Genomic DNA, 26,704 nt, shown 5'->3' on the forward strand with positions numbered 1-26,704 from the left:
GCAGATTGTCACAGATCTCCAGGGTGTTGCCAGCTTGAGAGAGTTGGGCCGTGGGAGACCAGAATCGCTGACCTGGGCCAGGGAGGTTGGTATTGGTGTTCTAAGTCTCCATCAAGTAGGACAGGCCTAAAGTGGGAATCCCAGGCCCCACAGGTCACGCTGGGCCATTGGTCCATTTCTAGCTATGGCCCCTCATTTCTGCAGGCGAACTCCCATAGTCCCTAGTCAGGTCACATACAGGCCCTGATTGGCTGCAAAAATTTCCTCTGTCCTGCCTCCTCGGTAGATTATGTCTGCAAACAAGTATTGCCTCAAGCCCTTCCTCTGTGGTGTCTTCAGTTACTCTCTGGGTTACTGTGGGCAAAGCTGTTGTGTTTTCTGATGTGAATATGTAGTATGTATGCTAAGGCCTAGGAAGGGTGGTCGTCAAGGGGATGGCCAGCATGTTTGTAGACAGTCTCACAGCCCTTAGCGGGGAGTAGGGTCTACAACTGCTGTGAGCATTCTTGCCATAAATGCTCCTGCCCTAGAGAAAGGCTTAGAGGCTGTTCCCTAGCTGCCCAAACAGCCCTGTGAGAATTAAGTGACGAGAATGGATCAAAGCCTTTGTTAAACTACAAAACTCTATAGGTATTACTTCTGGGTCAGGTATATCTGAAGGTAGGGAATACCAGTCTCCAAGCTACCATTTTATGGCCTCAGACATTTTCTTGTGAGCACACTGTGAAATCCTCACTCCGGGCTCTCAGAAGTTGATTGGGGAATTTCTAAGAATTGCACTGGAATGCTAACCTAGAATCGGGGTCTTTGTGTTGTTTCGGGGGGAAGTTGCACAGGGTGGTCTGAGTTAGGGCATCTCCGATGGACTCTTGGTGCTTGGCCGGTTCCCGAGCTGCGGCCTTCTGTAACCTTCAGGTCATTTCCCCACCAGCTTCCTGCAAGACAGGAGCCCCTGAAGGTCCCACAGGAGAGGGCCTACAGAGGGGTACAGGTTTCCCAGGAGTCAGTGAGGTGTGACCGTGAGCATCCAGCATCCTAAGTCACAGTGGTCAGCACCCTGAGCCCCAGAGTCGCTATAGAAATAGATGTCCTCAGAACCTCAGGATGGTGAGGGCTCAGCCAAAGGTAGAAGTGCCCATGCTCCATAACTGGGGCCTGAGGGTCCTGGCCGTCACCAGGGGCCAAGTCAGGCCTCCGATTTCTCCTCTGCATGAACGAGGTGCCATGATTGCAGGATGGGGTGTGCTTTCTGTGGAAGTCTCTGTGCGGTAGAGTCAGGATATGGTCTGGGCACCTGCTGTCAAGATGTGTCCTGCAGCGTCGTGGCTTAAGCAGAGTCTGGACCAACTGCAGCACCAGCCCCTCCAGTCTCCCTGCTGCTCAGAGTTAGGCTTTGGACCACATGGCAGGCAGGCCTGTGGGAAGTTAGTGTCCCCTCTCCCCAGAGAAGCCCCCAGCCCCATGGCAGGCACCACCCTTCTGGTCAGAACTCCTGGATTTGTATGGGGTGGCTGACAGGGTCCCTTAAGGCCCCTCGGTGGCTCTGGAAGGCTCTGTGTCAGAGCTTCTCCTTCCCAGGGAACCAGAACAGACCAATTGTAAGAAGCCCCTCAACCTGTTTCATCAGGGACCCATCTGTGTATCTCTTCTGTCCATGCCAGCAAGTCCAAATCCTGCTGTCTGGCCATAGCCATTTGGGACTTCCGGGAGGTCAGGGCCTTTGGTGCCGTGTAGAGAGCAATGCCGTAGGGGTTAGTGCTTGGCAGGGTCTTCACGCCAAGTCTCGGCTTTGTGGAGCAGCAGCATTTGTAAAACACACCCACTGGCTGTCCAAGAGAGGTTAGGGCTCTGGTCCAGACTTTTGTGAACCTTATCTCCTGACCCGATCCTGTCAGAAGGGGATCCATGAGGCCAAGGTATACACATTTTGTCACCATAGTCTCCAGACCCTAGGCATTCTATTAATAGACCTTCCCAAGCCAGAGTTGCCTCTATGTCAGAGAGATGCCTGCCACAGGAAGAAGGTGCCTGGGGCTGGCAGCCGCAATCCACTTGAGGTCCCTTAGCTGTAATGAGGCGTGTGTTCCTACGACGTGATGGCAGGAGCAGCACTTGTTTTGGAAGCACGTCATAGGAAGCAGAGGGGAGGTGCTGTGTCTGGGTGCCCCGTTATTTTGCCAGCTGGCCGGAGGCGTTTAACTTCATCACTAGCCCATGGCCAGCTGCCCCATGGTTGCTGTAGCAGTCACAGGGCCTCCTGCCTTCCCTGCAGCCGCCTCCCCAAGGACACACAGAGAGACGCTCAGGGGCCATCATGCATGTCTGACTCCGTCCCTGGGCCTGTTTCTGGGTAAATAGACATGGATAGCAGCAACTGCTTCACGTTTCCAGAGGGGACACCAGTGGACATAGACAAACCTTCTGTCACTGTGCTGGGCACTGGCTTTTGTAGGGCTTATGGGATTGGACTTTCCTTTGTGACCTGTGCTGCCACATTGGTGGGTTAAGGGAAAGGCCCTGCCTTCCTTCCTGGCCCACTTCTCTCTGAGATGTAGCCTCTCCTGCCACAATTTGGGATCCTTTGGGGACACATGTATGCCCGCCTGGGTTCTTCATTTAGACTCTCCGGCTTTCACCTTCAGGGCTCATCTTTAGTGCTGGGGACCCTCCGGGTGGCCCTGACCTGAGACAGGTGTTTTCCTTCACTCCTGGCTTGGTTTCCAGAATTGTGTGTCTTTAGAATAGAATTCAGTGTGCACTTGAAACACCTGGTTTGTGTGCTTGTGTCCATGAACGTGACTGTGGGTGGCTGTGCGCTCTGTCCCTGCATGCCTGAGTACACATGTGCCGAGCCATCTGGAGAAGACACTCACCCATCACCCCATGCCAAGTGCGTGTGTGACCTTACCTGCTGCACAGGTCTCGTCCAAGCTAAGAGGGTCATGTGTCTGTGTGTCTGTGTCTGTTGTGTGTAGACATCTGCATGTTTCGGCATGTCAGTGGAGTGTAGAGTGAGGCGCCTGCCTGTGTCATTGCACACTTACTCTCCACGCAAGCACATATGCAACCGGAGCTTCTTGTCACATGTCTAATGCTGTCTTCTTGTCTTGCTCTCTGTGCTGTCACTGCTGCGTGCTGGCCCTGTGTCTGTCGCTGTCCTACAGTCCTCGCCAGTCGTGGAGGAAAAGGTAAAGGCCACACAGTGTTCGTGCTGTTGTGCCAGGCACTTAGGGGCCTTAGGGGTTGGGAGAGTTAGGGTGCCGGTAGTTCTTAACTACAAGCGCAGGCAGTTTCCGAATCAGCACAACACATTTCCTGCAGCGATGTTACAGATCACAGCCTCTTGACGGAGTGATTATAGAGCCATGACATTGAGGAGGAGATGGCTGGCCTGAGGTCCCTGAGACAGTCCCAGAGTAGGTTAGTGGTGCAGGGATCCCACTCAGCAAATGTCCACCCGTCCACAGCCTGGGCGGTGCATGTAAAGCCCAGGGCTGGCATTGCCTTGGTGGGTGGGGCGGGAACCCTGTGCTCTGGTGTCAGACATCCTGCCTTGGTCATTTAGAGCCCTGGGCCCAGAGCCAGTGGTGTGACCATGACCCCACAGGCAGACAGCGTGAACCCCTTGGGCGACTGCCTCTGAAGTGGGTCAGTCTTGGTATCTCCCAAGGGAGTTGCAGGAATGTAATGTGTGGACACAATGGCCAAGCTTCAGACAGGGCTCTGGGCCATCAGTCGATGCCCAATGAGTGCTCACAGGACTCAGAGAGCAGGCTTATTTGCGATTCTTTGGGGAGCAGCAAAGAGATGACCAGACGTGATTCCTGTTGAGGAAGAGTGGTCTGGCTGTCTCCAGGTGTGGTGTGTGTCTGCATAGCTGTGGAAGCAGGTGATAGACAATGTCCCCTGTCCTTTGAGGCAGGACACCCACACCCTTCCCCTATCATCACCCTGTAGCATCTGGTGATAGCCAGGGTTGCACTTGCCTAGGGCCGAGGGGCCCATTGTGTATGTTTCATCCAAGGTCAGACCCGGCCAGGGGAGGGGCTACCCATACCAGCCTCTGATGCCCCAAGGAGGAAAAGTGGGCACAGGACAGGCTGGGAGCCTCTGAGAGAACAGATGGGAGTCGCGTCCTGGCCTGGCCCCCACCTCCAGGGATGTGCTGAGTGCATGGCAGCAGCTGCCTTCCCAGATGCCTTGGGCCTTGTGGGCTGTGTCAGAGCCCGAGTGAGCCGTGGGCCCCTGAGGTCTTGATAGATCTGCAGACTCAGAGCTTCCCAATTTGACATCTTTCTTAAGATCTGAGTTTCTTCAGCTCCTAATTGACATGTCTGAAAAAGCATTCTCTGTCACAAGTAATGGGGGCTGGTGAGGCAGTTCCTGAGAGACCTAGGCCCTGAACATGCCCCTCTGGCTGACCCCCACAGACATCGGTAGCCCTAGCCCCTTGGGAGCATGCTGCTCCTCTGATTATGTCCCTATCACAAACTAGCTCCTGTGACAGCACAGCCAGGTCCCAACAGTTCCAGGGGACCCTCCTCTGCAGAAGGCAGCATTTTCCTGAACAGGACAGAGGAGCTGGTCCCAAAAGGGATAAAGCAGGACTCTGACTCATAGACTCCATGTTTCCTCCTGCACGGGGGCCCCAGCCAGAGAGACCCCTTCCAAGAGTTGGACTTCATGAGGCTGCCTACCTGGCCATAGTCAATTCAGGTCAGCGGAGGCTGCTCTGCTCCCCTTCTTCATCACCTGCATCCATCAAGTACAGAAAGGAATCCTTCCATCTTCTCTCTTCAGAACAGTCCAGCCTCTGGACTGGCTCCTTGGGACCCCTGAGGAAGCCCCACTGCTGCTCCTCCCACTGCCGTGTCTGGGGATCGAGCTCTGAGTGTGAGAGACTCTACTTCTTGGCCTAAACAGCTCTGAGCAGTGTGGATGACAGTCTTTGGGGTGCAGTGTGTCTTCCCCAGAGCAGGATGGCAGCTGGCTTGGGCTTCACTGCCTGGTGCTTGACTTGAAGCCTCCAACAGAGAAAGGTCTCTGCGCATACCGGGACTAAGGCCCACGCAGTGTCTCCTCAGGGACGAGCCCACGGCAGGCGGTTTTGAGCTTCACTCTTACAAGTACAGACTACCCGACATTCCCAGTCTCCTAGTATCGCTTGGAAAGAATCCCTCTCTGGTGTCGGTGCTCCAAGACAATTTGGAAGAAGGCAGAGAGCAAGAGAAAGGTGACCAGGGGACTGTAGAGAGGTGACACCCACAGAAGGGTAGGGTCCTCTTACTCTGTGCTGGTCTGTTCAAACATTTTTCAGTGAGAAGGTCTCATGAAAAAACAGTAAAGGAGTGGGTGCAGGGGCCTTGGGATATGCTGAGGACAAGGAACAGAACAGGGCCAGCAGAGGTTGATTCCTTATGCTTGGCTCTAAGACATGAACCTGGGCTCCACGTAGGAAGACAGTCATCGTAACAGTTGCCACTCTGAGGAACTAGTCAGTGCTGGCCATGATATCGAAGGGCTCCTCACTAGCACTGCTGTGGAGTGTCTTAGCATACATACCTGTCTGTTAAAATCAAAACAACTGAAAATGATAAATCACAGCATAGCAGATGGGGAAGTGTTATACAGGATCCCAGTTCACAGTGCAGCAGATTCCCTCGAATGTGCAAACACCTTTGATTAAGGATTAGCTCTAGATCAGAGGGAATGGGAAGTCCCCTGTGTGTGACAGGCTACCCAGAAGGTCACGCCCTCCCCACAGCTGACTTTTCTGTCCCCAAGCCAGGGGAGGGATGTCATGTAGAGCATCTCCATCTGCAGAATAGGCATCTGCATGTGCAGGAAGAGTGTTCAGTTCTCATTTCACGAGCCACTGTCTAACCATCCGCTTCCTGTCCTCTCCCTTACATTTCAGCAGGAAGGAGCGCCCCACCTCTCTGAATGTCTTCCCCCTGACCGACGGCATGGTACGTGCACAGATGGGGGGCAAACTCGTGCCTTCGGGGGACCACTGGCACCTGAGTGACCTCGGCCAGCTGCAGTTCAGCTCCAGCTACCAGGTTTTGTAGCCGTGCCATGGAGTGGGGGTCTTCTTCCTGTTGCCCCATGTCCATTCAGAAAGCCCATTCTTTTCATACAACCCTTTGCAGCTTCCCCTGGGTTACTGGGACCCCTCCCTCAGATATGACAGCAATGGAGAAACCTAACCAGCTCAGGGCGATCGTGGCCTTCCATTGCTACCTACTAGTCTAGGCTAGACCTGTCTGCATCTATTAGGGCTGAGCTTAGTGACCGTCCTCCAAACACACCGCAAAGTATGAGCCTTGTGGCCAAACTGGACTTCAGCCCAGAATGCATTGTGCTTCTGGTGTCTGCAATCAGGAGAGTCAGAGACCAAGAGGCAGCTTCTCTTTTCTGGCTGTTCTCACTCACCTGTCCATGCTAACAGCTTCTGGTTCTCTGAGTTCGAGAAGGCGAAATCAAACTGAAATCAAACTGAAATGGGGGTGCCTAGAAAGGCAGGAACTTTCCATGGCTTCTCACTCGTTCAGGGCCCTGGCCTCTTGCAGCCAGTTTTGTTCTATGATCTCAGCCTGTCTGGTGAAGGCAGGCTGTGGCAGGACAGGATATTGACCCCTCACCATGTAAGGATGCCACCCTTAGGGGTGAAGGCGGCAAACCTGGAGCTGGTGGATTTCCCACAGAGGCCATTGGAAGATGCCTGCGGGAGGCAAAGTGCCTTGCTCTCTGGGCAGGGTTGGGCTGTGGACATGGGGCTCAGACATCCTAGAAGCTTTCTTCCTGCTGTAGTGCCTTGCTGACTGTCCTCTGCCTCTGAATGTCCAGCTTGCCTGCAAGAGGTGGCTGCAAGCTATCAGCTCTGTCAGAAAGTGACCCCACTCGCTTCTGCTCTTGTTCGAGGGAGTGAGCATGTCTCTGTGACATTTGACCTCGGGCATTCACTGCCAGTAATAGGCTATCCGGCCAGAGGGTGGGGCTAAGAAGAAGGGCAGAGGCCTGTGGGGCTGGACTCACTCTCACTCACACCCAAACTGGGCCTGCAGCTAGGGCCTCCCCAGAAGCTCTTAAAGAAGCCACATGAGCCTCAGAAAGGCTTAGGGGCCTCTGTCTCTCACTCGGGGCTCCTTCTGCCCATGTCTGAGCCAGCTTTTCTTCTCACAACAGCTGTTTTCTCTCCCACTAATAAATCATAGTGTTTTATGTTTTAGTCCTTAGGTGTATTTCATTTAATTTTTACTTTTTTTTTTAAACAATTACATTTAAGTTTGTTTAATTTCATGTTCTAGGTTTTAAGGTTTTTCTAATTTCTTAATTTTTTGTTTTTGTTTTGTTTTGTTTTGTTTTGTTTGTTTGTTTTTATATACTGTATTTTCAGTGTTTTAACCAAACAGTTGTGGCTACTCATGGTGAGGAAAGACCGCTAAGAGTTTGGGTTCTTTGCATTTGGAGGTCACTGCTACACGTTGATGTTTAGGAGGTTGAGAGGTTTGCCTTTAGGTAAGTGGTGGCCAGGGGGAGTGTCCCGTGGGTAAGTGGTGGCCCATAGGTAACAGAGCTAGGGGAGCTTGGGGGAGGCCTGGTTATGTCGCAGAACTCCCCACTGTGATTACATGGATCAAGGAGGCCCGTGGAAAATCCACAGACACGAGTTTGAGAGTCGCAGACAGACAGGCTGGGGAACGTGGCCAGTGAGGAAGGTGGTCCGGAAAACGTGTGGTTCTGTGAGGGGTCCTCCCACACGTCCCCTCCCCGGTCTTCCTGGAATTCCCATGCATCCGGTCTTCTGCACCCATATCTCCTCAGGTGCTAGCACAGGACCAGATGGCAGCAGAGGGTCCACTCTCCATGGGACACTCGGTGCCTGTGATGTGGAGTGACAGTACTTAGGGAGCCATCACAGCTTTCAGTGTATGTGGTGCTATGAAGAGGAAAGGATTTTTTCTTCTCAGTTTGGCCCTAGGCTGTAGAACCCAAACCCAAACAGAAATGTTCGGACAGAGGGGCTTCTAGGGAGTGAGGGACAGGCTCTTTTGCAGGGCTTCTCGCCTCAGCACACCCACAGTCCAGGGCTTTGGGGCCACCTTATGCACTGTGGAATGTGGAGTGGTACCCCTAGCCTCCACCCGCTCCATGCCAAGAGCGCTCAAACCACCACCCGGCGGTGACCACAAATGTCTCCAAACATCATAGGCATCCCCCGGGGATACCGCCTCCCAGGTCGAGAGCCCTGCCTAGAGAAGGATGTGTAATTTTGAAATTCCTGGCAGAGAAGTCTCAGGAGCCTGTTAAACTAAGCCAGAAATAGCCATCCCAGAGAGAGGCAGCGTCTTGCCCTGGGCCTGGCCATGATCAGTAGGGTCAGGAAAAGGCAAATCTCAGAAGCCTCCCAACCAGCTCTGGCTCCTTGTCACCTAGAGGCCAGCCCTTCCTGGTTAACAGGTGGGTGTAAGTTTGGTCCTGGTGTTCATCCATCTCTATGTAGAGGGCCAGACAGCCCCCTCATCAGCCCCTTCTCTGTTAGAAAGTTCCCCCAGAAGTGTGCGCTCTGAGGAAACCGTGTGACTTGGTACCACAAGGTGACTTGGGTAAACCCCATGAGCCACCTCTCAGCGGCACCCCCACCACAGGAGCCTCAGCCCCTCCTGAGGCCGTGCTCCTTCTCAGCGCCTTGGAAGGGGGCAGAGCTCAGGGGAACTGCCTCCCACAGGCTGCTGGGAGGCTCCAGGGCACCTGCTTGGGGTGAGTCAGGGGTTATTGATATTAGTTTAATAGAGGAGTGGGGCCTGTTTTTATTGCGATTGTCTAATAGTTCCACTAGGAAAGACCGAAGTATGTGTTTGTTTCACGTCCTGTATTTATTCAAGTAAGTGTTCTCTCCATGAGATTCTTAATTGTCGATTGCACTTTTTAATAATCTAGTTTTTTTTCACTCCTGGAATGTTTCAGGGATGTCCCATTCTGTGGAAGTGAAATTTCAATGTGTTTGTATTTGCGTACAGCAGACTTTGTTCCAGATGAGTTGTGGGGTTAAGTATTACGTGTCCACTGGTCTCTCTATTTGGGAGGCCATGACTGGCAGAACTGGGAAGATGCGCCCCATCACAGCCTCTGACTGTGGCCAGGGCGAGAAGCAGGACACAGGAGCAGGTGGGACAGCTGCCCAGTGCTACACACCAGCGTGATAACTGGGTCAGAAGACCTCCACCCTGACCCTGTTAGAGCCCTCTGTCCACTCAGGGCTGCAACTTGTTTCTGACCACCCACTGGCTGCAAAGGGTTGCCTGCCATATCTATGTAGCTTCATGTCCATCACACATGGAATCATTGGGGAGTGCGCAAGCTGAAAGCCCCGATCTAAACTATTTAAATAATGTGACAGCTGCCTCTGGAGAAGTAGAGGCAGCGGCTGGATAAGCCAAGTAACTGGAAAATAGGGGTCCTCCTGTCCCTTCCAGTCCGGGCACTGTTTTATTGTGGCCAAGTGGCAAAGAAGCCAAGTGAAGAGGCCTCATACCTCTGCGTTCTGCGTGGCCTCACCTGGAGCTGCAGGGGGCGGTGACTCGCACGATGAGCTTCCCCTCTTCCTATGTTTGGCCCTAGTGTCCACAAGATGAGATGTCTGAGTCGGGCCAGTCCTCAGCGGCTGCCACACCCAGCACCACAGGCACCAAGTCCAACACACCCACGTCCTCCGTGCCCTCGGCTGCAGTCACGCCCCTCAACGAGAGCCTACAGCCCCTGGGGGACTATGGCGCTGGCACCAAGAACAGCAAGCGGACTCGGGAGAAGCGGAACAGCCGCAACATGGAGGTCCAGGTCACACAGGAGATGCGCAACGTCAGCATAGGTACCTCGGCCACTGGCGCGCCCTGGGCTCGTGAAGGGGGTGCACCCACCCGCCACCTGCCACCTGCTCTCCCGCCTTCTTGGCCTTCTCGTCCAGAGAGATTTCTCTTCCTCCTACAGATTGTAGTTTTGGTACATGTATTTATTAGGCCACTCAAGCCACTGAAACACCACAGACTGTGTGGTTTAAACCACAGATGTTTATTTTTTCCAGTCCTGGAGGCCAGAAGTCAGACATCAAGGGTGTCGGCAGGGCTGGTTTCTCCTGAGGCCCCACTGGTGTGTAGATGCCATCTCCCCTCTGTGTGTTTGCATCATAATCCCTTTTTTATAGGGACACAGATGGGATCAGGGCCCACCCTAATGGCCTCATTTTATTATAATCATCTCTTTAAAGCCCTTGTCTCCAAATACAGTCACATTCTGAGGTTCTGGGAGTTAGAGCTTCGACATATGAATGTGAGGGACACAACAGCTTCTTACAATAGAGCATCGTCATTCAGCAAACATAATCTAACTAGAGAAAAGAGAGGAGAAAAATCAGGACTTTTGGCCTGTTCAGATGGTCATGAGAAGGAGGCACAGTTCCAGGGGATGCCCCCGTCAGCCACTAGTATGGGAAGAGCCCTTTCCTGACAGTCTGCCCTGCAGTGGTCTGAGAAGGATCTCCAGACATGGGGCCAGGGGGCAGCCTAAGTAATGCAAAGAACTACCAGGCATCGCCCTGACCCCAGTCCCACTGTGTCCCCCAGGCATGGGCAGCAGTGACGAGTGGTCTGATGTTCAAGACATTATCGACTCCACTCCAGAACTGGATATGGGTCGGGAGCCCCGCCTGGACCGCACTGGCAACAGGTACATACTGAGCCCAGGGCCCAGGTCCTGGTGGGCGAGGCATTCACAGTGGGAGTTGGTACCTTTGGTGAGGGTGCCCTCACAGCCTCCACCAGTGGGAGAACATCCAGGGCACTGACCCACCCTCTCCTGTCATGCCTGCATAAGCAGTGTTGGCATTGAGCACCCATGGGGGGGATCAGAGGGTCCCCACACAAGGCCTATTGATGCTGCCCACTCACCCTGCTCTTCCCTGCTGCTTGTCTTCATAGCCCAACTCAGGGGATCGTCAACAAGGCTTTTGGCATCAACACTGACTCCCTGTACCACGAGCTATCGACTGCAGGGTCTGAGGTCATCGGGGACGTGGACGAAGGGGCTGACCTACTAGGTAAACACAACCTGTCCCGTGATCCCAGGGCCCTGGGGCTGTTGCTGGTTTTGTTTGTAATGAAAGCAAAGTCTCTGTCTGCTGTGAACTAGGAACTTCTCTTTATAGTTTTATTGAGATATGTTTTACACACCGTAGAATTCAGCCACTTACAGCATATGCAGTTCAGTGGGTATGAGTGTGCTCAGAGTTGTGCCACTATCTAGTTTTAGAACATTTTCTCACCCAGAAAGAAACCAATGTGCATTAGCACTCAGCCCCAGCTCTGTCCAGCCTCTGCCCAGGCAGTCCACTTTCTAGGAGTGTGTTAGGAGGGGGCTGTGGCCAGCTCCTCCACTCTGCAAGGAAAATGCCCAGACAAGGGCATTCGCGCCCTCAGCACCTCAGGTGTCCACCAGCTCCCTGTGCCAGGGTCCGAGGTGGGCGCAGAGCCAGCCACCCGATATGGACTCACTCTTGGTTGCTCCTCCCATCCCTGGACGGCCATCAGATGTATAGAAAGCCTGGTTTTTGCCAGGTGGCTGCTGGTAGCCGAGGGCCTCCTGCATGGCTATCCAGTGCAGCAGGTGGGAAGTCAGAAGTGTCACCACAGGAGTCTCTCAGTGGGGTTTAACCTCTTCCTGTCCCTAACCGTCTATCCCCCTGCCCCTGACCCCTGGGGACCCCTGCCCCCAACCATGTGTCTGGAGCCTGAGTCTTGAGAAACAGCCTTGTTCCAGAAGCCCTGCTGCAGGAAGAGCTCCAGGACCTCAGGGGCTGCAGCTCAGCTCTTCCTCCCCACTCAGAACCCCAGCAAGGTGAGCTTCAAGGACAGAGTGTGGCTGTTTCTCAGGGGAGCAGTGGTTCTGTTGGTCCCCTCCACACACACGATTCCACTTAAGTGGCTCACGGGGAAGGGGGCTTCTCTGTCCTCATTGCTCAGGTGGGAGCAGCATCTGGAACCAGGGCAGCTGCCTCAGCTGCACACGTGACAAGTTGTAGCACAGGGTGATAAGGAGTCTTCCAGGTACTTCCAGAATCTTTGAGGGCTGCCTCTGACATCATGATCCATGTTTTGTCATCTGCTGCCCGAGTAGGCAGAGCCATTGCTGTCTCAGATTAAAGTTTTTATTGCTAGTCTTTCTGTGGCTGTCACTCTACTGATTAACATTGATGTTCGCCATGCAGGGACTTAAGGGTGTTTTGGAGCCAGTCTGGGCCCCTCTGTTTGGACAGCGCTGCTCCCAATGGCTTGGTCAGCCCTCCAGCTACAGACATTGCCGGGTCTGGGCCCGCATGGAAGGTTCTGGCTGGCGTTTTTGATCTGTCAGATTGTCACTTTCTTTGCTTTGGGGCCACCTCTTGATTGGTCTCATAAGTTGATTGTCTTAATTGGGGTAGGGGGACCACCAGGGAGCATCATTGTCTGTGGTGTTCAGTACCTTGTGCCTGAGATGGAAGTTTTTTCAGCTAGTTTTTAAATTGTGGTAAAATACACATTAAATTTGCCCATTTTTAAGTGTACAGTTCAATATTGTAAAGCACATCCAGACTCAGTGATAATAAACTGAAGTCTTTCTGTCTAAGATCAGGAACAATATGTCCACTTTTAGCAGTATATATTTTTAATGGAATTTTTCTCATAAGCATTGTAAAAAATGTATTTCAAAGTATATGGAAACTTAATATTCAGAAAATACCTAATTGGGGCAGTCACTTCTAATATTTTGACATCCTTCTACTCTTTATATGTAACTCAGATAATACCATATATATTCTATTTTTAGGTGTTTTTTTAATTTTTGGAAAAATGATACATGCTTATGATCATATTAAAAAAATATCAAAAATTGCCAAGGAGAGAGTAAAAACCAAGGCACCTTCCCCCATGCCATGATGTGTGTTTTCATGTCTTGATGACACCCTCCCAAGTTCCATGGAACACAGGGGACATGGGTTGTCAGCTCATGCCTATCCTTTGTGGGTGATGTTACCATTTCTCTGAACCCCTAATTCCTCTACACATTTTAACTTTGTTTCCTCTGTGTGACTGTAAGTTACCTAATCATTTCTCTTTCAGTTCTCATTTTTGCTGTTTAAATACTGCTCTCATGGATACCTGCAGGCATACATCTTTGCCCACATCTCTGATGGTTTCTTTAGGACAGATTTCTAGACGTAGGAACCTCAAGGTGAAGGGCGTGGACTCTTGATGGCCACATGTTGAGTTCCCAGAGGGTGCTTGCCTTGGATTTGCATTCATGCCAGTAGGGGTGGGGCCTGGCTGTCACTTCCGGCAATTGTACCCACTGGGCTGGCTGTGGCTGCTGAAAGGCCACATATCAGCAGAGTTAGAAGGCATGGGGGTCGAAACTGTAACATAGTCACGCACATTGAATCCCTGGAGGTGCACCTAACCAGTACATCCGATGGGCCTTTGTTCTGAGGAACTGGAAACCAAGACCCTTTTCTCATACGGTGACAGAGCGTGAGTCCCTGTGTGCTCAGCACTTCCACTGCGATACTTTGCAGGACGGTGGCCATCTGGTTGGAATGAGACCCTGCCCTCGGGTGATGGAGCTTTTGGTGCCTTTCCAGAGCCTAGAGGAAAATGAATGTGTGAAAGTCACGCAGCCTTGAGGAGCTGAGGAAGGTCAAGGGTTGTTGTGACCTGTTGCTGGAGCACTGATGCCGGGGTGAAGGGATGAGCTGGGGTCTACTCTAGTCCCCTCACCTGAGGGACCCCATCACCAGAGTGTGGATCAGCTAAAGCAAATGTCAGTAATGGGAGTCCTGGTCCCCCATGGCATCTTCATTTCACAAACAAGGAAACAGAAGCTCAGAGAAGCTAAGCAACTTGCCGTGCATCACTTAGAATCTGAAGCTCTACACAGGCTGCTCTGAGTTTCATGCTCCTCTGCACGAGTCCAGGAGCAGGTCCCACCCACAGAACAGCCGGACCTAGAAAATGTCTAGAAATAACCCTGACATAGACAGACCTATGTGAAGAGTTAGAAAACATAATTGAAGAACATAAGAGAGGCCTCACATAAATAGAGAATTATGACATGTTCTTAGACTTAAAGACTGAGCTAGGTAAATCTGTCAGGTGACATCACAGATCAGTCCATTGTTTGTACATGAATTCATTCAGTTCCAGTAAAAAGACCCACACAGTTGGTTTTTTTTCCTGGAACTGTATGAATGGATTCTGAAGGTCATCCAGAAAAGTAAATGTATAAGAATAGCCCAGAAATTTTTGAGAAAAAACAGGTTTGCAGAATGGTCACTCCAGATATCAGCATTTTGTCAAACCATGATGATGATAACAGGCAGCTCTGGGACCGCGGTTAACCAGTGACTCTGTGAGTGCCTGCCGAAGAGCTGAGGACAGACCTGGAGCCCTGTGGGAGCTCATACTTGACAAATGTGGTGTGATTCCCAACCCCATACCATACACAAAAGGAATATCGAGGTGGATTAAAGGTTTAAACATAAAAATACAAGGATGATGGGACTGGAAGAATATTGGAGAGTATTTTCATAATCTGGGTCTCTCTGCATAGTCATAGCCGTAGAGGAAAATATTGACATGAAAATTGTGTGTGTGTGTGTGTGTGTGTGTGTGTGTGATCATCATTATAACTGAAAGTCAAGTAAAATAGAAAATGGGCAGATGATAAAATAGGAAATTCACAGAAAATACTAACAAACATGAAGAGATGCTCAATTTCAGGAATAATACAGATAAGAAAATTAAGAGAAAATAGAGATAACTCTTTTTCCTTTAATTATTGACAAAAATGAAGCAGCTCTGGTGGAAGATGAAATGTGCACCTGGTGGAGTGCCACTGGAGTGTGAGGTGGCAGCTGGAGACTCAGAGTGAGCAGGACCACAGGTTCTCAAACAGGGCCACCTTGCCCACACATGATGGTGTGCATTGTGGTATCCTGGGTGGTCATGCCCATAAATGCCCTAAATAGCTACCAAAGGAATGAGAGCCGTAGTAAATGATGGGACAGCCCTTGTATAGAAATATGACAAAGCATTCAAGGTGATGGAGGGTCTTTGACGTGCACAGTCCCATGATGGTGTTAGGTGAAAGCAGGTTGCCCAAGAAGATAGATAACGTGGCTGTGATGTTGTCTTTTAAAACTCGATGTCTATCTAGAAAGATGTCTAAGAGGAAGAACATCAGAGGTTAACAGTGGTTGCCCTAGCAAGGAGAAATAAGTGAGGGCCCTTTTGAATTGATGCACTTCTTTATTTGAATTCCCACAACAATTTATGTATTTCATTATTTAAGTCAAGTGACTTTTTATACCGCTTCTTTTCTGTGTGAAATGAACCTGTGGAACAGTATCGTCTCATCAGATCTTCAGCTGGATATCAGAGAGTGGTTTGGACCCATGTGAGGACAGCACATGGCCAGCCACACACGCCCTGCCCCTACCTCTGCTCTCTAACTCAGTGTTTTCTTCCCTACACAGTGGGGCCCTGTGTTCTGGTTACCCCTTTCCTGCGATCGTGCCTGTCCTGAAAGACTTGGGCTCGCCACGGGACCCCACAATGCTAAGTGCACATCTGTCAGAGAGCTCTGTCACTCTGGGTGCGCCTTTGTGGCTGGACTCCCTTGGTACCCCACCCACGTGCAACCACACACATATGTGCACAGCCACTCACCCATGCACATGCACACACACCTATGCACAACTACACCCTTACACAGACATACGCAACCACTTATTCACGCACAACCACACACATATATCCATCCTCAACCACACACATGCACATGTGCACAGCCACTCAATGCACAACCATGCATACACAGACCCATTTACATACACACACGCTCAGGCCTTAGCTGTCAGGTCTGTGGAGGGCTGGCCCTCCTGATGAGTGGGTAATGGGGATGGGGTAAGCAGGCTTTAGGTTCCCACACCCACTCCGGGTATGTGGGGTGCTCTGGGCCCCCCAGGGACTGAGGGACATTCCATTTTGACTTCCCTCTTTCTTTAGGGATTCTGCCCTTAGTGGGATTTGTCACCACAGGCCTGGTGACATTTGCTCATATTCTTTCATGCCCTTCAACATAGAAATGGCTGATCATTGTTGCTTTTTCTTTAATAAGAATTTCTTTATTTTGTTGGTTTCAGTCACCAATTGACCTTTGTCACTTCCTTTCCCCGTCTCTTTGTGCTTCGCTGGACATGGCCCCAGGAGAGTTCTCAGGTGTGTATCTCTGTCAGATTGGGCCCACTCTTCCCCACAGTGAAGTCCGGGTGGAGTGGGGTGGTGCTCCAGGGACACTCCCTGATGCTGTCACACTCCAGTCACTGCTGGCTGTGCAGCCTGTCTCCTCCTGATTCCGTTCCAGGCCACTAAGGCATATGTGCTTTTGCTCACCAGCCTGCCGTTGCTCGGAGTTTATTTTGGTTTGCTCCACTAGCCCACTGATGGTGACCTTGACATCTGAGGGAGAAGCTGTGCCCTGACCTCATCTTCTCAAAGGCCAAGAATTCCCCATGGCCATTTCTTAAGGTTCTACAGAGCCATTAGAAGCAGAGGACAGTTACCTGGACAAGGCCTGCCAGCCTAGTTCTACAGTATCTTCCCTCTGTCAGGTGCACCTCAGAAGTTAGGGGTCCCGTCAGGCCCCTGCCAAGTGCAGCTCAGGGGTCCTCTCCCCATGTGGCAGGTGGTGAGAGCTCCTGCTTTCTTGTTTTGCAGCAGGAGGTTCTGAGGCCCCACCCACCCATGTGCGGCCTCCGCAGTGTACAAAGCATGCAAAGGCACATGGTCCGGGGCACAGCTCTCCCTCCCTGCAGGGACTGCTGTCCTTACCCCACCCCTCACCACCCATGGTTGTGGTGTAAGGGGTCAGTGCATTGCCGTGACCTTCCACCTCACTGCAAGTGCTTTTAGCCTGGTGATCTATACAATCCAAGGATAAACTTTCTGGAAGGAGTAGCCAGCTCCCTCCTATCCTGCTCCTGCATCCACCCCTAACCCAGCAAGAAGTAGTCCTAAAATACCCGCCACCTGCTGACCACACAGGGCTTAATGCGCTTGTTTTCTCTCCCTTCCTCTTCCCTGCTCCTTCCTCCCGCCCTGGTTGCCCATCTCCCCGTGGGACCTGGGACCGGGATGGCTCCCATAGTGCGCGATGATTTTTTTGGTAAGGCCACGGCCCTGTTTGAATATGTGTTTGTCCCATTTCGGGCTTCCTTTGTCTGCCCGACACTTCTCATGTTTCATAAGCTGTCTGCTTTGTTCTGCATGGTGGGACTACAGTGGGGTCAGCAGGGATTTCTGGAGTAAGGACTGGGGGCCTCCGCCTCACCTCTCCAGCAGCCTCCCTCAGAGTAGACCCTTGGTGGACTGAAGAGGGGCAGGGCAGCCCCAGTCTCTCTGAGCTCCCATAAGCTCAGGGCAGGCAGGCTGGCCCCTGAGTGCACCCCTGAGCCTGTTCGAGGTAAGCCTGGTGCCTGCTCCATCCCATCCAAGGGGGAGGCAGGCCCTGTATGAGGCAAGGAGGAGAGAATGGAGACAAGCAGAACCCTCAGCTGAGCCTGCTGTGTGCATCTTGTCTCATGGTTGCATTGGACCACAGAGGGAAGTGAATAGGAGGGGCTATCTGAAAGGATTAGATTCAATACTTTGGGGGCTTTGCGACATGCCTGCAGAGAGCTCAGTTTGTGGGGTCCACTCTGGGGCCTGATCACAGAGGAGTCAGGTCAGCCTTTCTGGGCACTGGCCCCAGGGAGCACTGTCCTTTTCATGTCCACTCCTTCCTGTGTCTTCTGCTGACCCCACTGCCTCAGACCAGGTCCCACCAGTTCTGCTCCTGTCCCCAGTGGAGGGCTGCACCTGCCATGAGGCCATCCCATCACCTTGGCCAGGTGTTCTCTGCATCTCGTGCTATCTTCTCTGTTCCTATCACCACACCTCTAACCTCCATTCCTTTGGGGTGGGAGCAGCTCTGAAAGGAGTCTGCTTCATGGTGGGCCAGGAAACCACAGGGTGGGGGAAAAGGGTAATGCTAGGATGGGTGTGGAGATTGAGGTGCCTGCACAGAGACAGTTCAGGGTCGCTCAGGCTGGTGCCATCTAGGCCCTGCTGGTACACAGACTTAATGTCTGTACAGAGCTATGGGAACCCAATTCCAAGGTCCAGAATGTAAGCCCAGGGCTCTTGCATCCATCAAGGCAGTGGGGACATGCTCAGTGCCATCCAGAAGCCATTCTGGGACCCCCTTGGGGCTCGCACACAACAGATCCATCTCTGACTGCATTGCTGGGTGGAGAGTCCGCCTGAAGGCCAGCAGAGTCCTCTCCCATGGCCTACTTGGCCTCCCTTTGCAGCTGGTCTTCCTGCAGACTGGACCTCTGGCCTTTATGCCCTCTCATCGGCCTTCCCAGGGGTGGGTCACCCCCAGAGAATCTTTGTTATTCTGAGGCAGGGTCTGGCTTCAGCAGGCACAATACCTCCACACCTTTTGTTTCAGGAATGGGCAAGGAAGTGGGGAATCTGCTGCTGGAGAACTCACAGCTTCTGGAAACCAAGTAAGAATGCTCTTTAGTGCCATGGTTGCTGAGATAGCCCTCCACCAGGGCCTCCACCAGGGCCGCCCTGTGACAACTATGCCAGCCCAGCCCCGAGAGTGGCCACCAGAAAGGACCTGGACCCAGACAGCTGAGCTCACCCCTCCTGGGGAGAGTACGGCATGGCCACTGCCTTTAACTGGGGCATGTGATCACCACTTTTTGCCACATTCTGGACCAGGATGTGCTTTCTCAGATACGCAGTGCGGGCAGACCCCTCTGAGACCCCCATCACCTAACGTATATGCTAGTTCACATGGAACTCTGATCTTTCTGCCTTTCCAAAGAAACGCTCTGAACGTGGTGAAGAATGACCTTATCGCCAAAGTAGACCAACTGTCAGGGGAGCAGGAGGTGCTGAAGGGGGACTTGGAAGCGGCCAGGCAGGCCAAACTAAGGCTGGAGAGCCGCATCAAGGACCTGGAGGAGGAGCTCAGGAGGTGAGCAGGGCTGGGAGCAGGCACTGCCTGGCTGTAGGGAGGGGCTCCCAGAGGAGGCAAGGTCATCTGTCATGGAGGGACAGATCCCCACGCCCAGCTCCCTCCGTTTGGGGGTGGGGTGGGTTCTGGCATCTCTTCTGCCAGCTATACCCAGATAGGTCATTCCCTCCCAAAGTGGCCCACTTTGCATGCTCACCTCTCAGCCTCCTGTTCTCTCTCAATTGTATCTCATGTTTACTCCACCCACCCAGCTTCTGTGTTATCCGCCAGCCCCTCCCCACTGTCTTGGGTGCTCTATCCTTGGTGGCCCAGCGGGGCCTTCCTGCTGCTCTCACACCATTACAGTTCATTCAGGAGGAGGGAGGGGAGGACTGAGGGCGGCCTGCCCTTGGTATCCCATGCTCCCCTCTGCTCCCCATCCCTAGATCAGCCAAGGTTCGGCCATGCAGCCTGGTTGAGAAGCTCTGGGGTCTCCTCCCCCACAGTCTGCTCTTCCCTATAGCCTTTCTCTTCCAGCCTGATTCTCACCCCATTCTCCTGGAGTGGTAAATGGGAATGGGGAGGTGTGAGAGGAGGGCCCCAGGCAGGTGGCTCCTGTCCCTGTGGAACCAGATCTCCTGTCCCTGGGAACCAGATCTGCTCTGGGCTTGCCTGAAGCCAGAGCTTCCCATGCTCAGGAGTAGCTGTCTCTACCTTCTCAACATTGCTTGACCCCTGAGGGGAAGTCCTGTTCCTTGGCTGGAGCAGCCAGGACAGATGTCTGGGCTTCAGGGCACACGTCAGCAGGGGTTCAGGGCCACCCATCCCCAGGTCACTGGCAGGAATGCTCAGGGCCTAGAATTGGAGGGGAGAGCCCAGAACCTGGCTGAGAGGCGAGACAGCCTGTGGGCCAGCACCCAGCAGGCTCTCACCCTTGCCTGGCTTCCTTCTTGTCCTGCAGAGTGAAGTCAGAGGCTATCACTGCCCGCCGCGAACCCAAAGAAGAGGGGGAGGATGTAAGCAGCTATCTCTGTACAGAATTGGTATATTCCACTATTAACATGTGGGCATGGGGGGTGGCTGTGGGGTGGGACACGCTCGTTCTTCTGGGCCTCTGGACCCCTCTCACCCCACCTGTGTGACAGTGTCACCCAGAAGCATCCCCCCCAGGATGTCATGAAGTCAGAACCAGCCCCCCTCAGCCCCCGGTCCTAGTGGATGCATTTTGCACAGTCACAAGCAGGGTCTCCCTGCCTTCACAACGCAGCCACTGCCCCATATGCTCCAACTTGCAGAGCTAGGCACAGAAATAGCATCAGTCAGCACTGTCTCCAGACAGAACAACTGTGAGGACCTCAGACTGCTCATCTGCCCCCACCTTCCCCTTGAGGTGCATGGAATGTACTGAGGAAAGCTGGTCCCTCTGCTCCCTGGGCAGGGCCAGGCATGGGGCTTCACCCCAAATGAATTTGGACCTCGCCACTCCTTTGCTGTTATTTTTGGGGTCACATAATGCTTGGGTCAGGATGTGGCTCAAACAGCAGGTCCTCAGGAAACAGTAGCTGCTCCTTTTGCCTATCCTGTGCAGCCCCTCACTCCGAATACTCTAGGAGAGAAACAAAGCTGCAGGTGAACTGTGGAGCTCCCCCAGCCCCTTCCCATGTGGCACAGGAAAGAGATGCCTGTTTGGGGCCTCTGCTTGCTTGTGTGGGGTCTGGGCTGCACATGGTGGGGGCTGCATGGGGAAGGTGCATGCCTCACTCGCCTGGTAGCTCCCCACTGGGCCCCCTCGCTCCTTGGTCAGCCTGTGGCTGCCCAGGGCACAGCTTTGCAGAAGTAGACTTGGTCTTGCCACCCAACTCACCAAAAGTAAACCCCTCACAAGGGGGATCCACCAGAACCCCCTTGAACGTGGTGACCTCGGGTCCTGCTCACTGGTCCTTTCCTAGAACCTCTCTTCCTGCGGTTCCACCTTGGACCAGTCCTACCTGTTAATGTTGACCAGAGGCATTTGGGATTGCCACGGTGTCCAGGGACTTGTAGGAAAAGTCACTGTTGTACCCCTCAAGTATATCCTGTGACCCTCTGGAAAGAAGGTGGCCCTGTCGACAGGTAGACTTCCACGTCTCCTGTCCCTCTGCCCACACCCTCCCTACCCTTTTGCTTGAGGGTCTGTGGGAATCCACACTTGGATTAGCCCACACCCGGAGACCAGCCTGAGAGGAAGCGTGGTGTGACCTGGCCTCTGAGGGCACCAGACTGACCTGCCAGCTGGCCCCTCGCTGGCTGAACAGCAGCATCTCTCCCCTGTAGGACAAGATCCCCATGGCACAGCGCCGCCGCTTCACGCGGGTGGAGATGGCTCGCGTGCTCATGGAGCGCAACCAGTACAAGGAGCGGCTGATGGAGCTTCAGGAGGCTGTGCGGTGGACCGAGATGATCAGGTGGGTCCCAACAATGTGCTCCCATCTCCATATGTGAGCTGTGGTAGCTGTAAGAGGTCCTGGCAATGGAATTGAGGATCACCTGAACCCCACCTCCCTCTCTTCTGAGGGGATTGGAAGGGTGCCGGGCCTCCCTGGTGGGAGCCTGCAGAGGGCCAGGAGAACTGGGCCTCTGCTGCAGCCCTGGCCTGGCAAGCACATGCCCCGGGGCTAGAGCAGGGCTGGGGCACGTTGGGGCTGGCGTGCCAGGGCCCCTCCGTTCTGAGTGACCTGCCCAGGAGCCCCTCTAATGCTCCATTCCCAGTGATTCCAGGTCAAGGGTCCCCTGCAAGGGAGGCAAGAGGGGGCCCAGCAGGAGTGGGACGTGGTCAGGCTGGGCAGTGTGTGGGGCTTAGCGCGGTGCACATGGTTTGGCCAAGGTAGGTGGGTGGATGTCACTGGGCAGTGGCTGAGCTGGGCTCCTTCCCTGCTCGTCCCATACAGAGCATCCCGAGAGCACCCATCTGTACAGGAGAAGAAGAAGTCCACCATCTGGCAGTTGTGAGTTTGGGCACTGGACTGGGGAGGAGTCAGGGAGGCCTACCCCAGGCCCACCCCTCACCTCCTGTGCCTCTGCTGTCAGCTTCAGCCGCCTCTTCAGCTCCTCGTCCAGCCCCCCTCCGGCCAAGCGGTCCTACCCTTCAGTGAACATTCATTATAAGTCGCCCACCACAGCGGGCTTCAGCCAGCGCCGAAGCCATGCCCTGTGCCAGATCTCAGCGGGCAGCCGGCCCCTGGAGTTCTTCCCTGATGAGTGAGTGTCCCACCCCTCCCTTGCTTCTCCCCTTGGCCCCATGGGGAGGGGAGGCATGTGGCCCTGGGGTGCTGAAGCAGGACTTGCCTCGCCTGGCTGCTCTGGGACTGTGCTAGGGGATGGAGTGCATGATGGGAAAGGCCCTGGCCAAGGCATCAGGGCTCATGGCCTCTCTGAGCACACACTGCGCACCCCTCTAGCCCCTAGTGGGAACATTTGCTGTCCCTTTTCACTCCCCCACAGTCCCTCTTCTTGGTCCCAGGAGGCTGCGCCCCTCTCTTGAGTACCTCACTGCTGCAAGCAGGGGGTCTAGGCCCTACCTCAGCCTGATCCTGCATACCTGTGCTCCGTAAGGATTCTTAGAACTGACAGGAAGTCTTTCTCCAGGTTTGGGTTTCTTCTTGGAGAATAAGTTTCTACTTGTAATTTTGTGTTTTTCTTCATTTTGGAACCAAGAATTCGGCTCCAGGGCAAAGGTGGGGAATTCTGTGCCTGTGTCAGAGTCTGTGGAAGTTTCCCTGGGAAGACTCAGGGGGAAGGGATGCTGCATTGTAGGTCCTGCCAGCTGGCCCTTAGTGAAGGGGACAGCAGAATGGGCACCTGGATGAAGGCAGGTGCTGGGTGTGGTTTCCAAGCCCAGTGCTAGGGAGAGCCACGCCATCAGGTGGGCGCCCAAAATGGCCAGGAGCCATGCTTCAGCGGCCAGGAAAAGACAGGACAGGTCTAGGAGTGAGAGCTCCCAGGGAATCGGGTGCTCTCTGCAGGGCAAGCCCTGGGATCTCAGGCCACCAAAGACTGAGAAGTACTCCTTTGTTCCTCCCGCCCGCCCAGTGACTGCACCTCCTCTGCCCGGCGGGAGCAGAAGCGAGAGCAATACCGCCAGGTGCGCGAGCACGTGCGCAACGACGATGGGCGGCTGCAGGCCTGCGGCTGGAGCCTGCCGGCCAAGTACAAGCAGGTGCTGCGGGGCGCAGTGCACATGCACCGGGTGGGATGGGGGCATAGGGTGGGTCCACAGCCTCAGCCCCCATTCTGAAAGGATGGGTAGCCAAACCTGAGCCTCCCCAGGCCTCACTCCCACAGTGCCTCTCTGCCTGAATTGCAGCTGAGTCCCAATGGGGGCCAGGAGGACACCCGGATGAAGAACGTACCTGTCCCTGTGTACTGCCGCCCTCTGGTGGAGAAGGACCCGACTATGAAGGTGAACAAGGCCTGACTGGGAAGGGGGCGAGGCAGGGAGAGGTCCTTGCTGGGAAGCTGAGTCCAGGCAGGTTTGGGAAGCTGGGGAAGGCCCTGTCACATGTGTGAAGCCCTCATGCCTCTGTTCCCTCAGCTGTGGTGTGCTGCGGGTGTCAACTTGAGTGGGTGGAAACCGAGCGAGGACCACACCGGTAATGGAGTCAAGCCCGCACCAGGCTGCGACCCTCTGACTTGCGACCGGGAAGTGGAAGGAGAAGCCAAGAGCAACCACACGTCCCCCGAGAAGAAGAAGGTCAGAGTGGCAGGCAGGACCAGGGCTGCCTCCTCTTGTCATGTCTAGGTGGCTGGGCAATGCCAGTCTCTGCTGTTTGCATGCTCAGGCTGTGCCCAGCACCAGGGGCTGGGTGAGAGTGACAAAAACAGAGGAAAGTTGGGGACAGTACCTGAAACTGGGCTCATCTGAGGCACCCTTCTCCCTGCTAGGGCAAGCCCGGGCCTGAGCTGCCTCCTAGTTCTAGCCAAGTGCCCAGGAGCCAGGAGCTGCAGTGGGCAGGAACGTTCAGAGGGGCCAAGGCTCAGCAGGCAGGAGGGCCTAAGCGATCAGGTCCTTTGGGGCTTCTCTTTCCTTACAAGGAACACATTTCACGACCTACAAAGAAGCAGTGGAAGGGGCTAAGCAAAGAAGGCTACAGAAAATGCTTCACACTTTGAGTCTAAGGCTTCGTTTTTTATGTCCTGGCTTGATTTGGGGGCCATTGACTTAATGGCTCAGAGCTCATGGTCTTTTCCAGTGGAGTGAGACTGTGTGCCAGCGACCTAGATACAAAATGCAGTTCTGAGTGCTCAGCATCTTGGCTACAGGAGAGGATAGCCATGTCCCTTAAGGCCATGGGCAAGGATAGACCTGAAGATTCCAGGAGGCCCCCACAACTTCATGTGGCTGCTGGAGTCGCCCACACTTGAGCACCGGCCCGGTTTCCTGTGCTCTGACAGGCAAAAGAGCCTGAGACTGACGCCACCTCCAGCCGTGTGTGGATCCTCACCAGCACCTTGACCACCAGCAAAGTGGTGATCATCGATGCCAACCAGCCAGGCACCGTCGTAGACCAGTTCACTGTCTGCAATGCCCACGTTCTATGCATCTCCAGCATCCCTGGTGAGTGCCGCCCCAAGCCTGAGCCAGCTCCCAGGGCGGCAGGGTTTGTGCTGCTCAGACGATGACTAGGATGTTAAGTGAAGAGGCCTGAAGAGTGGCACCTGCCTTCTGTGGCATGCCATGGACACACGGGAGCCGGTGGTGGAGTATCCAAGCAGGGGCTTGCTGGTGGTCTTGTTAAAAATGCAGGAGAAAACAATGTGACCTTCACCCAATTAGAAGAAGGTGGGGTGGCCTCAGCAGACAGCCTCCATCTCCTCTCCCACAGCCCACTGGGACATGAGCTCTGGGTTTGGTCTTGCAGTAGGGGCTCCTCAGCATGGGGTGACAGGGCTATGACTTCCTACAGCGGCCAGTGACAGTGACTACCCTCCGGGGGAGATCTTCCTGGACAGCGACATGAACCCTGAGGACTCTGGTACGGACGGAGTGCTGGCCGGCATCACCCTGGTAGGTTGTGCCACTCGCTGCAACGTGCCACGGAGCAACTGCTCCTCCCGAGGGGACACCCCAGTGCTGGACAAGGGCCAGGGTGAGTCCTAAGCCCGAGCCCAGGAGCCGCCTTGTCTCTGCCCCCTCGTTCCTCCCCCTGCCCAGCCAAGCTCACCCCTCACATCCACAGGGGAGGTGGCGGCTGTCGCCAATGGGAAAGTCAATCCTTCTCAGTCCACGGAGGAGGCCACAGAGGCCACAGAGGTTCCTGACTCTGGGCCCAGTGAAGCAGAAGCAGCTGCAGTGCGGCCTGGGCCCCTCACGGAGCACGTCTTCACCGACCCTGCCCCTGCCCCACCCCCCAGTGCCCAGCCTGGCAGGTGGGTTCTCTCAGATGGGGCAGAGATGGAGGGGAGGGGAGGCTGGCAGAGGTGGGTGGGGACAGGCCTCCATGGGTCACCCTGGAATCATCACGCTTTCTGCAGTGAGAACGGGCCAGAGGCCAACACGTGTGGAGTACAGCCTGAGCCAGAGCCTCGCGGAGACCCCGAGGGGGCCAGCAGCAGTGCTGCGCCCACCATGTGGCTGGGAGCTCAGAATGGCTGGTAAATGTGGTTCTGGGGGCAGGGGTTGGGGAGGGCCCCCTGAGCAAGCCCCCTGCCCACCTCAGCCTCCTCCTGTAGGCTGTACGTGCACTCAGCTGTGGCCAACTGGAAGAAGTGTCTGCACTCCATCAAGTTGAAGGACTCCGTGCTGAGCCTGGTGTACGTGATTCCTAGCCAAGGGCTGGGCATCGGGAGGGGTCTAGGATGGCCCGGCCTAAGCCTGGCTCATCATCTTTCTGTTTTAGGCATGTGAAAGGACGAGTGCTGGTAGCTCTGGCAGATGGGACTCTGGCCATCTTCCACCGAGGCGAAGGTAAGTCCTGGTAGCAGTGGGCATGTGGGTGGGAGGTGTGAGCCATCCTTACTGTGAGCCAGTGTGGGCCCCGGCCAGGCCTGAGCATGTGTGGTGGGCTCTCTGTAGATGGCCAGTGGGACCTGAGCAACTATCACCTGATGGACCTGGGCCACCCACACCACTCCATCCGTTGCATGGCCGTTGTGTACGACCGCGTCTGGTGCGGCTACAAGAACAAGGTGCACGTTATCCAACCCAAGACAATGCAGATCGAGGTAAGCGCTGATAGCATGTGCTCCAGGGAGGGAAAGGGGCTCTTGCTGCCAGACACACCTTCTGATAGATATTGGGGGTTTCATGGGGTAAAGGGAACCACACTCAGGGAAGTAATTCATTTGTCCAAGGTCAAAGGCAAGCACAGGGCAGCTGGGCTGTGAATGCCAGTCTTTCTGGAGCCCACCGGCTACTTCACATTGAAACAAGTCAGGTTGACACCCACATGGGCTCCACATACCTACCTTCAGCTGCCCAGATGTGGCCCCAGGGTGTGGGGTGGGTGGCTGGGGCTCCTCCTAGCAGCCTGGACCCATGGGAGCAAATCAGGTGCTAGAGCAAAGGTTGCAGCAAACTGAGTGGACATTGAGGTGAAGCCTTGGCTGCAGAAGGTTCAGCTTCCCT

General features: G+C 54.2%; 1 protein-coding gene across 23 annotated transcripts in view; it reads left to right on the forward strand.

Moving 5' to 3' along the window:
* Nucleotides 1-26,704, forward strand: part of MAPK8IP3 (mitogen-activated protein kinase 8 interacting protein 3) — a 50,488-nt gene that overhangs the window by 20,860 nt on the left and 2,924 nt on the right. For 3 of the 23 annotated variants that reach the window (XM_023521328.1, XM_023521334.1, XM_023521342.1), the window contains 24 exons: nt 3,165-3,188; nt 5,918-6,062; nt 9,625-9,871; nt 10,623-10,725; nt 10,977-11,095; nt 11,815-11,892; nt 16,299-16,310; nt 17,239-17,256; nt 18,586-18,643; nt 18,970-19,122; nt 20,063-20,144; nt 21,415-21,545; nt 22,029-22,085; nt 22,168-22,338; nt 23,170-23,296; nt 23,444-23,539; nt 23,672-23,830; nt 24,532-24,694; nt 25,044-25,226; nt 25,317-25,506; nt 25,612-25,731; nt 25,810-25,890; nt 25,977-26,044; nt 26,153-26,301. In XM_023521328.1, coding sequence (XP_023377096.1) covers nt 3,165-3,188; nt 5,918-6,062; nt 9,625-9,871; nt 10,623-10,725; nt 10,977-11,095; nt 11,815-11,892; nt 16,299-16,310; nt 17,239-17,256; nt 18,586-18,643; nt 18,970-19,122; nt 20,063-20,144; nt 21,415-21,545; nt 22,029-22,085; nt 22,168-22,338; nt 23,170-23,296; nt 23,444-23,539; nt 23,672-23,830; nt 24,532-24,694; nt 25,044-25,226; nt 25,317-25,506; nt 25,612-25,731; nt 25,810-25,890; nt 25,977-26,044; nt 26,153-26,301 — 2,734 coding nt within the window. Of the gene's footprint in view, nt 1-3,164; nt 3,189-5,917; nt 6,063-7,400; nt 7,522-9,624; nt 9,872-10,622; nt 10,726-10,976; nt 11,096-11,814; nt 11,893-16,298; nt 16,311-17,238; nt 17,257-18,585; nt 18,644-18,969; nt 19,123-20,062; nt 20,145-21,414; nt 21,546-22,028; nt 22,086-22,167; nt 22,339-23,169; nt 23,297-23,443; nt 23,540-23,671; nt 23,831-24,531; nt 24,695-25,043; nt 25,227-25,316; nt 25,507-25,611; nt 25,732-25,809; nt 25,891-25,976; nt 26,045-26,152; nt 26,302-26,704 lie in introns of those variants that run through there. The other 20 variants (XM_023521333.1, XM_023521336.1, XM_023521330.1 and 17 more) reach the window with 20 other exon arrangements.

The sequence above is a fragment of the Pteropus vampyrus genome, unplaced genomic scaffold (genome assembly GCF_000151845.1).
Source record: "Pteropus vampyrus isolate Shadow unplaced genomic scaffold, Pvam_2.0 Scaffold303, whole genome shotgun sequence".
NCBI lineage: Eukaryota > Metazoa > Chordata > Mammalia > Chiroptera > Pteropodidae > Pteropus > Pteropus vampyrus.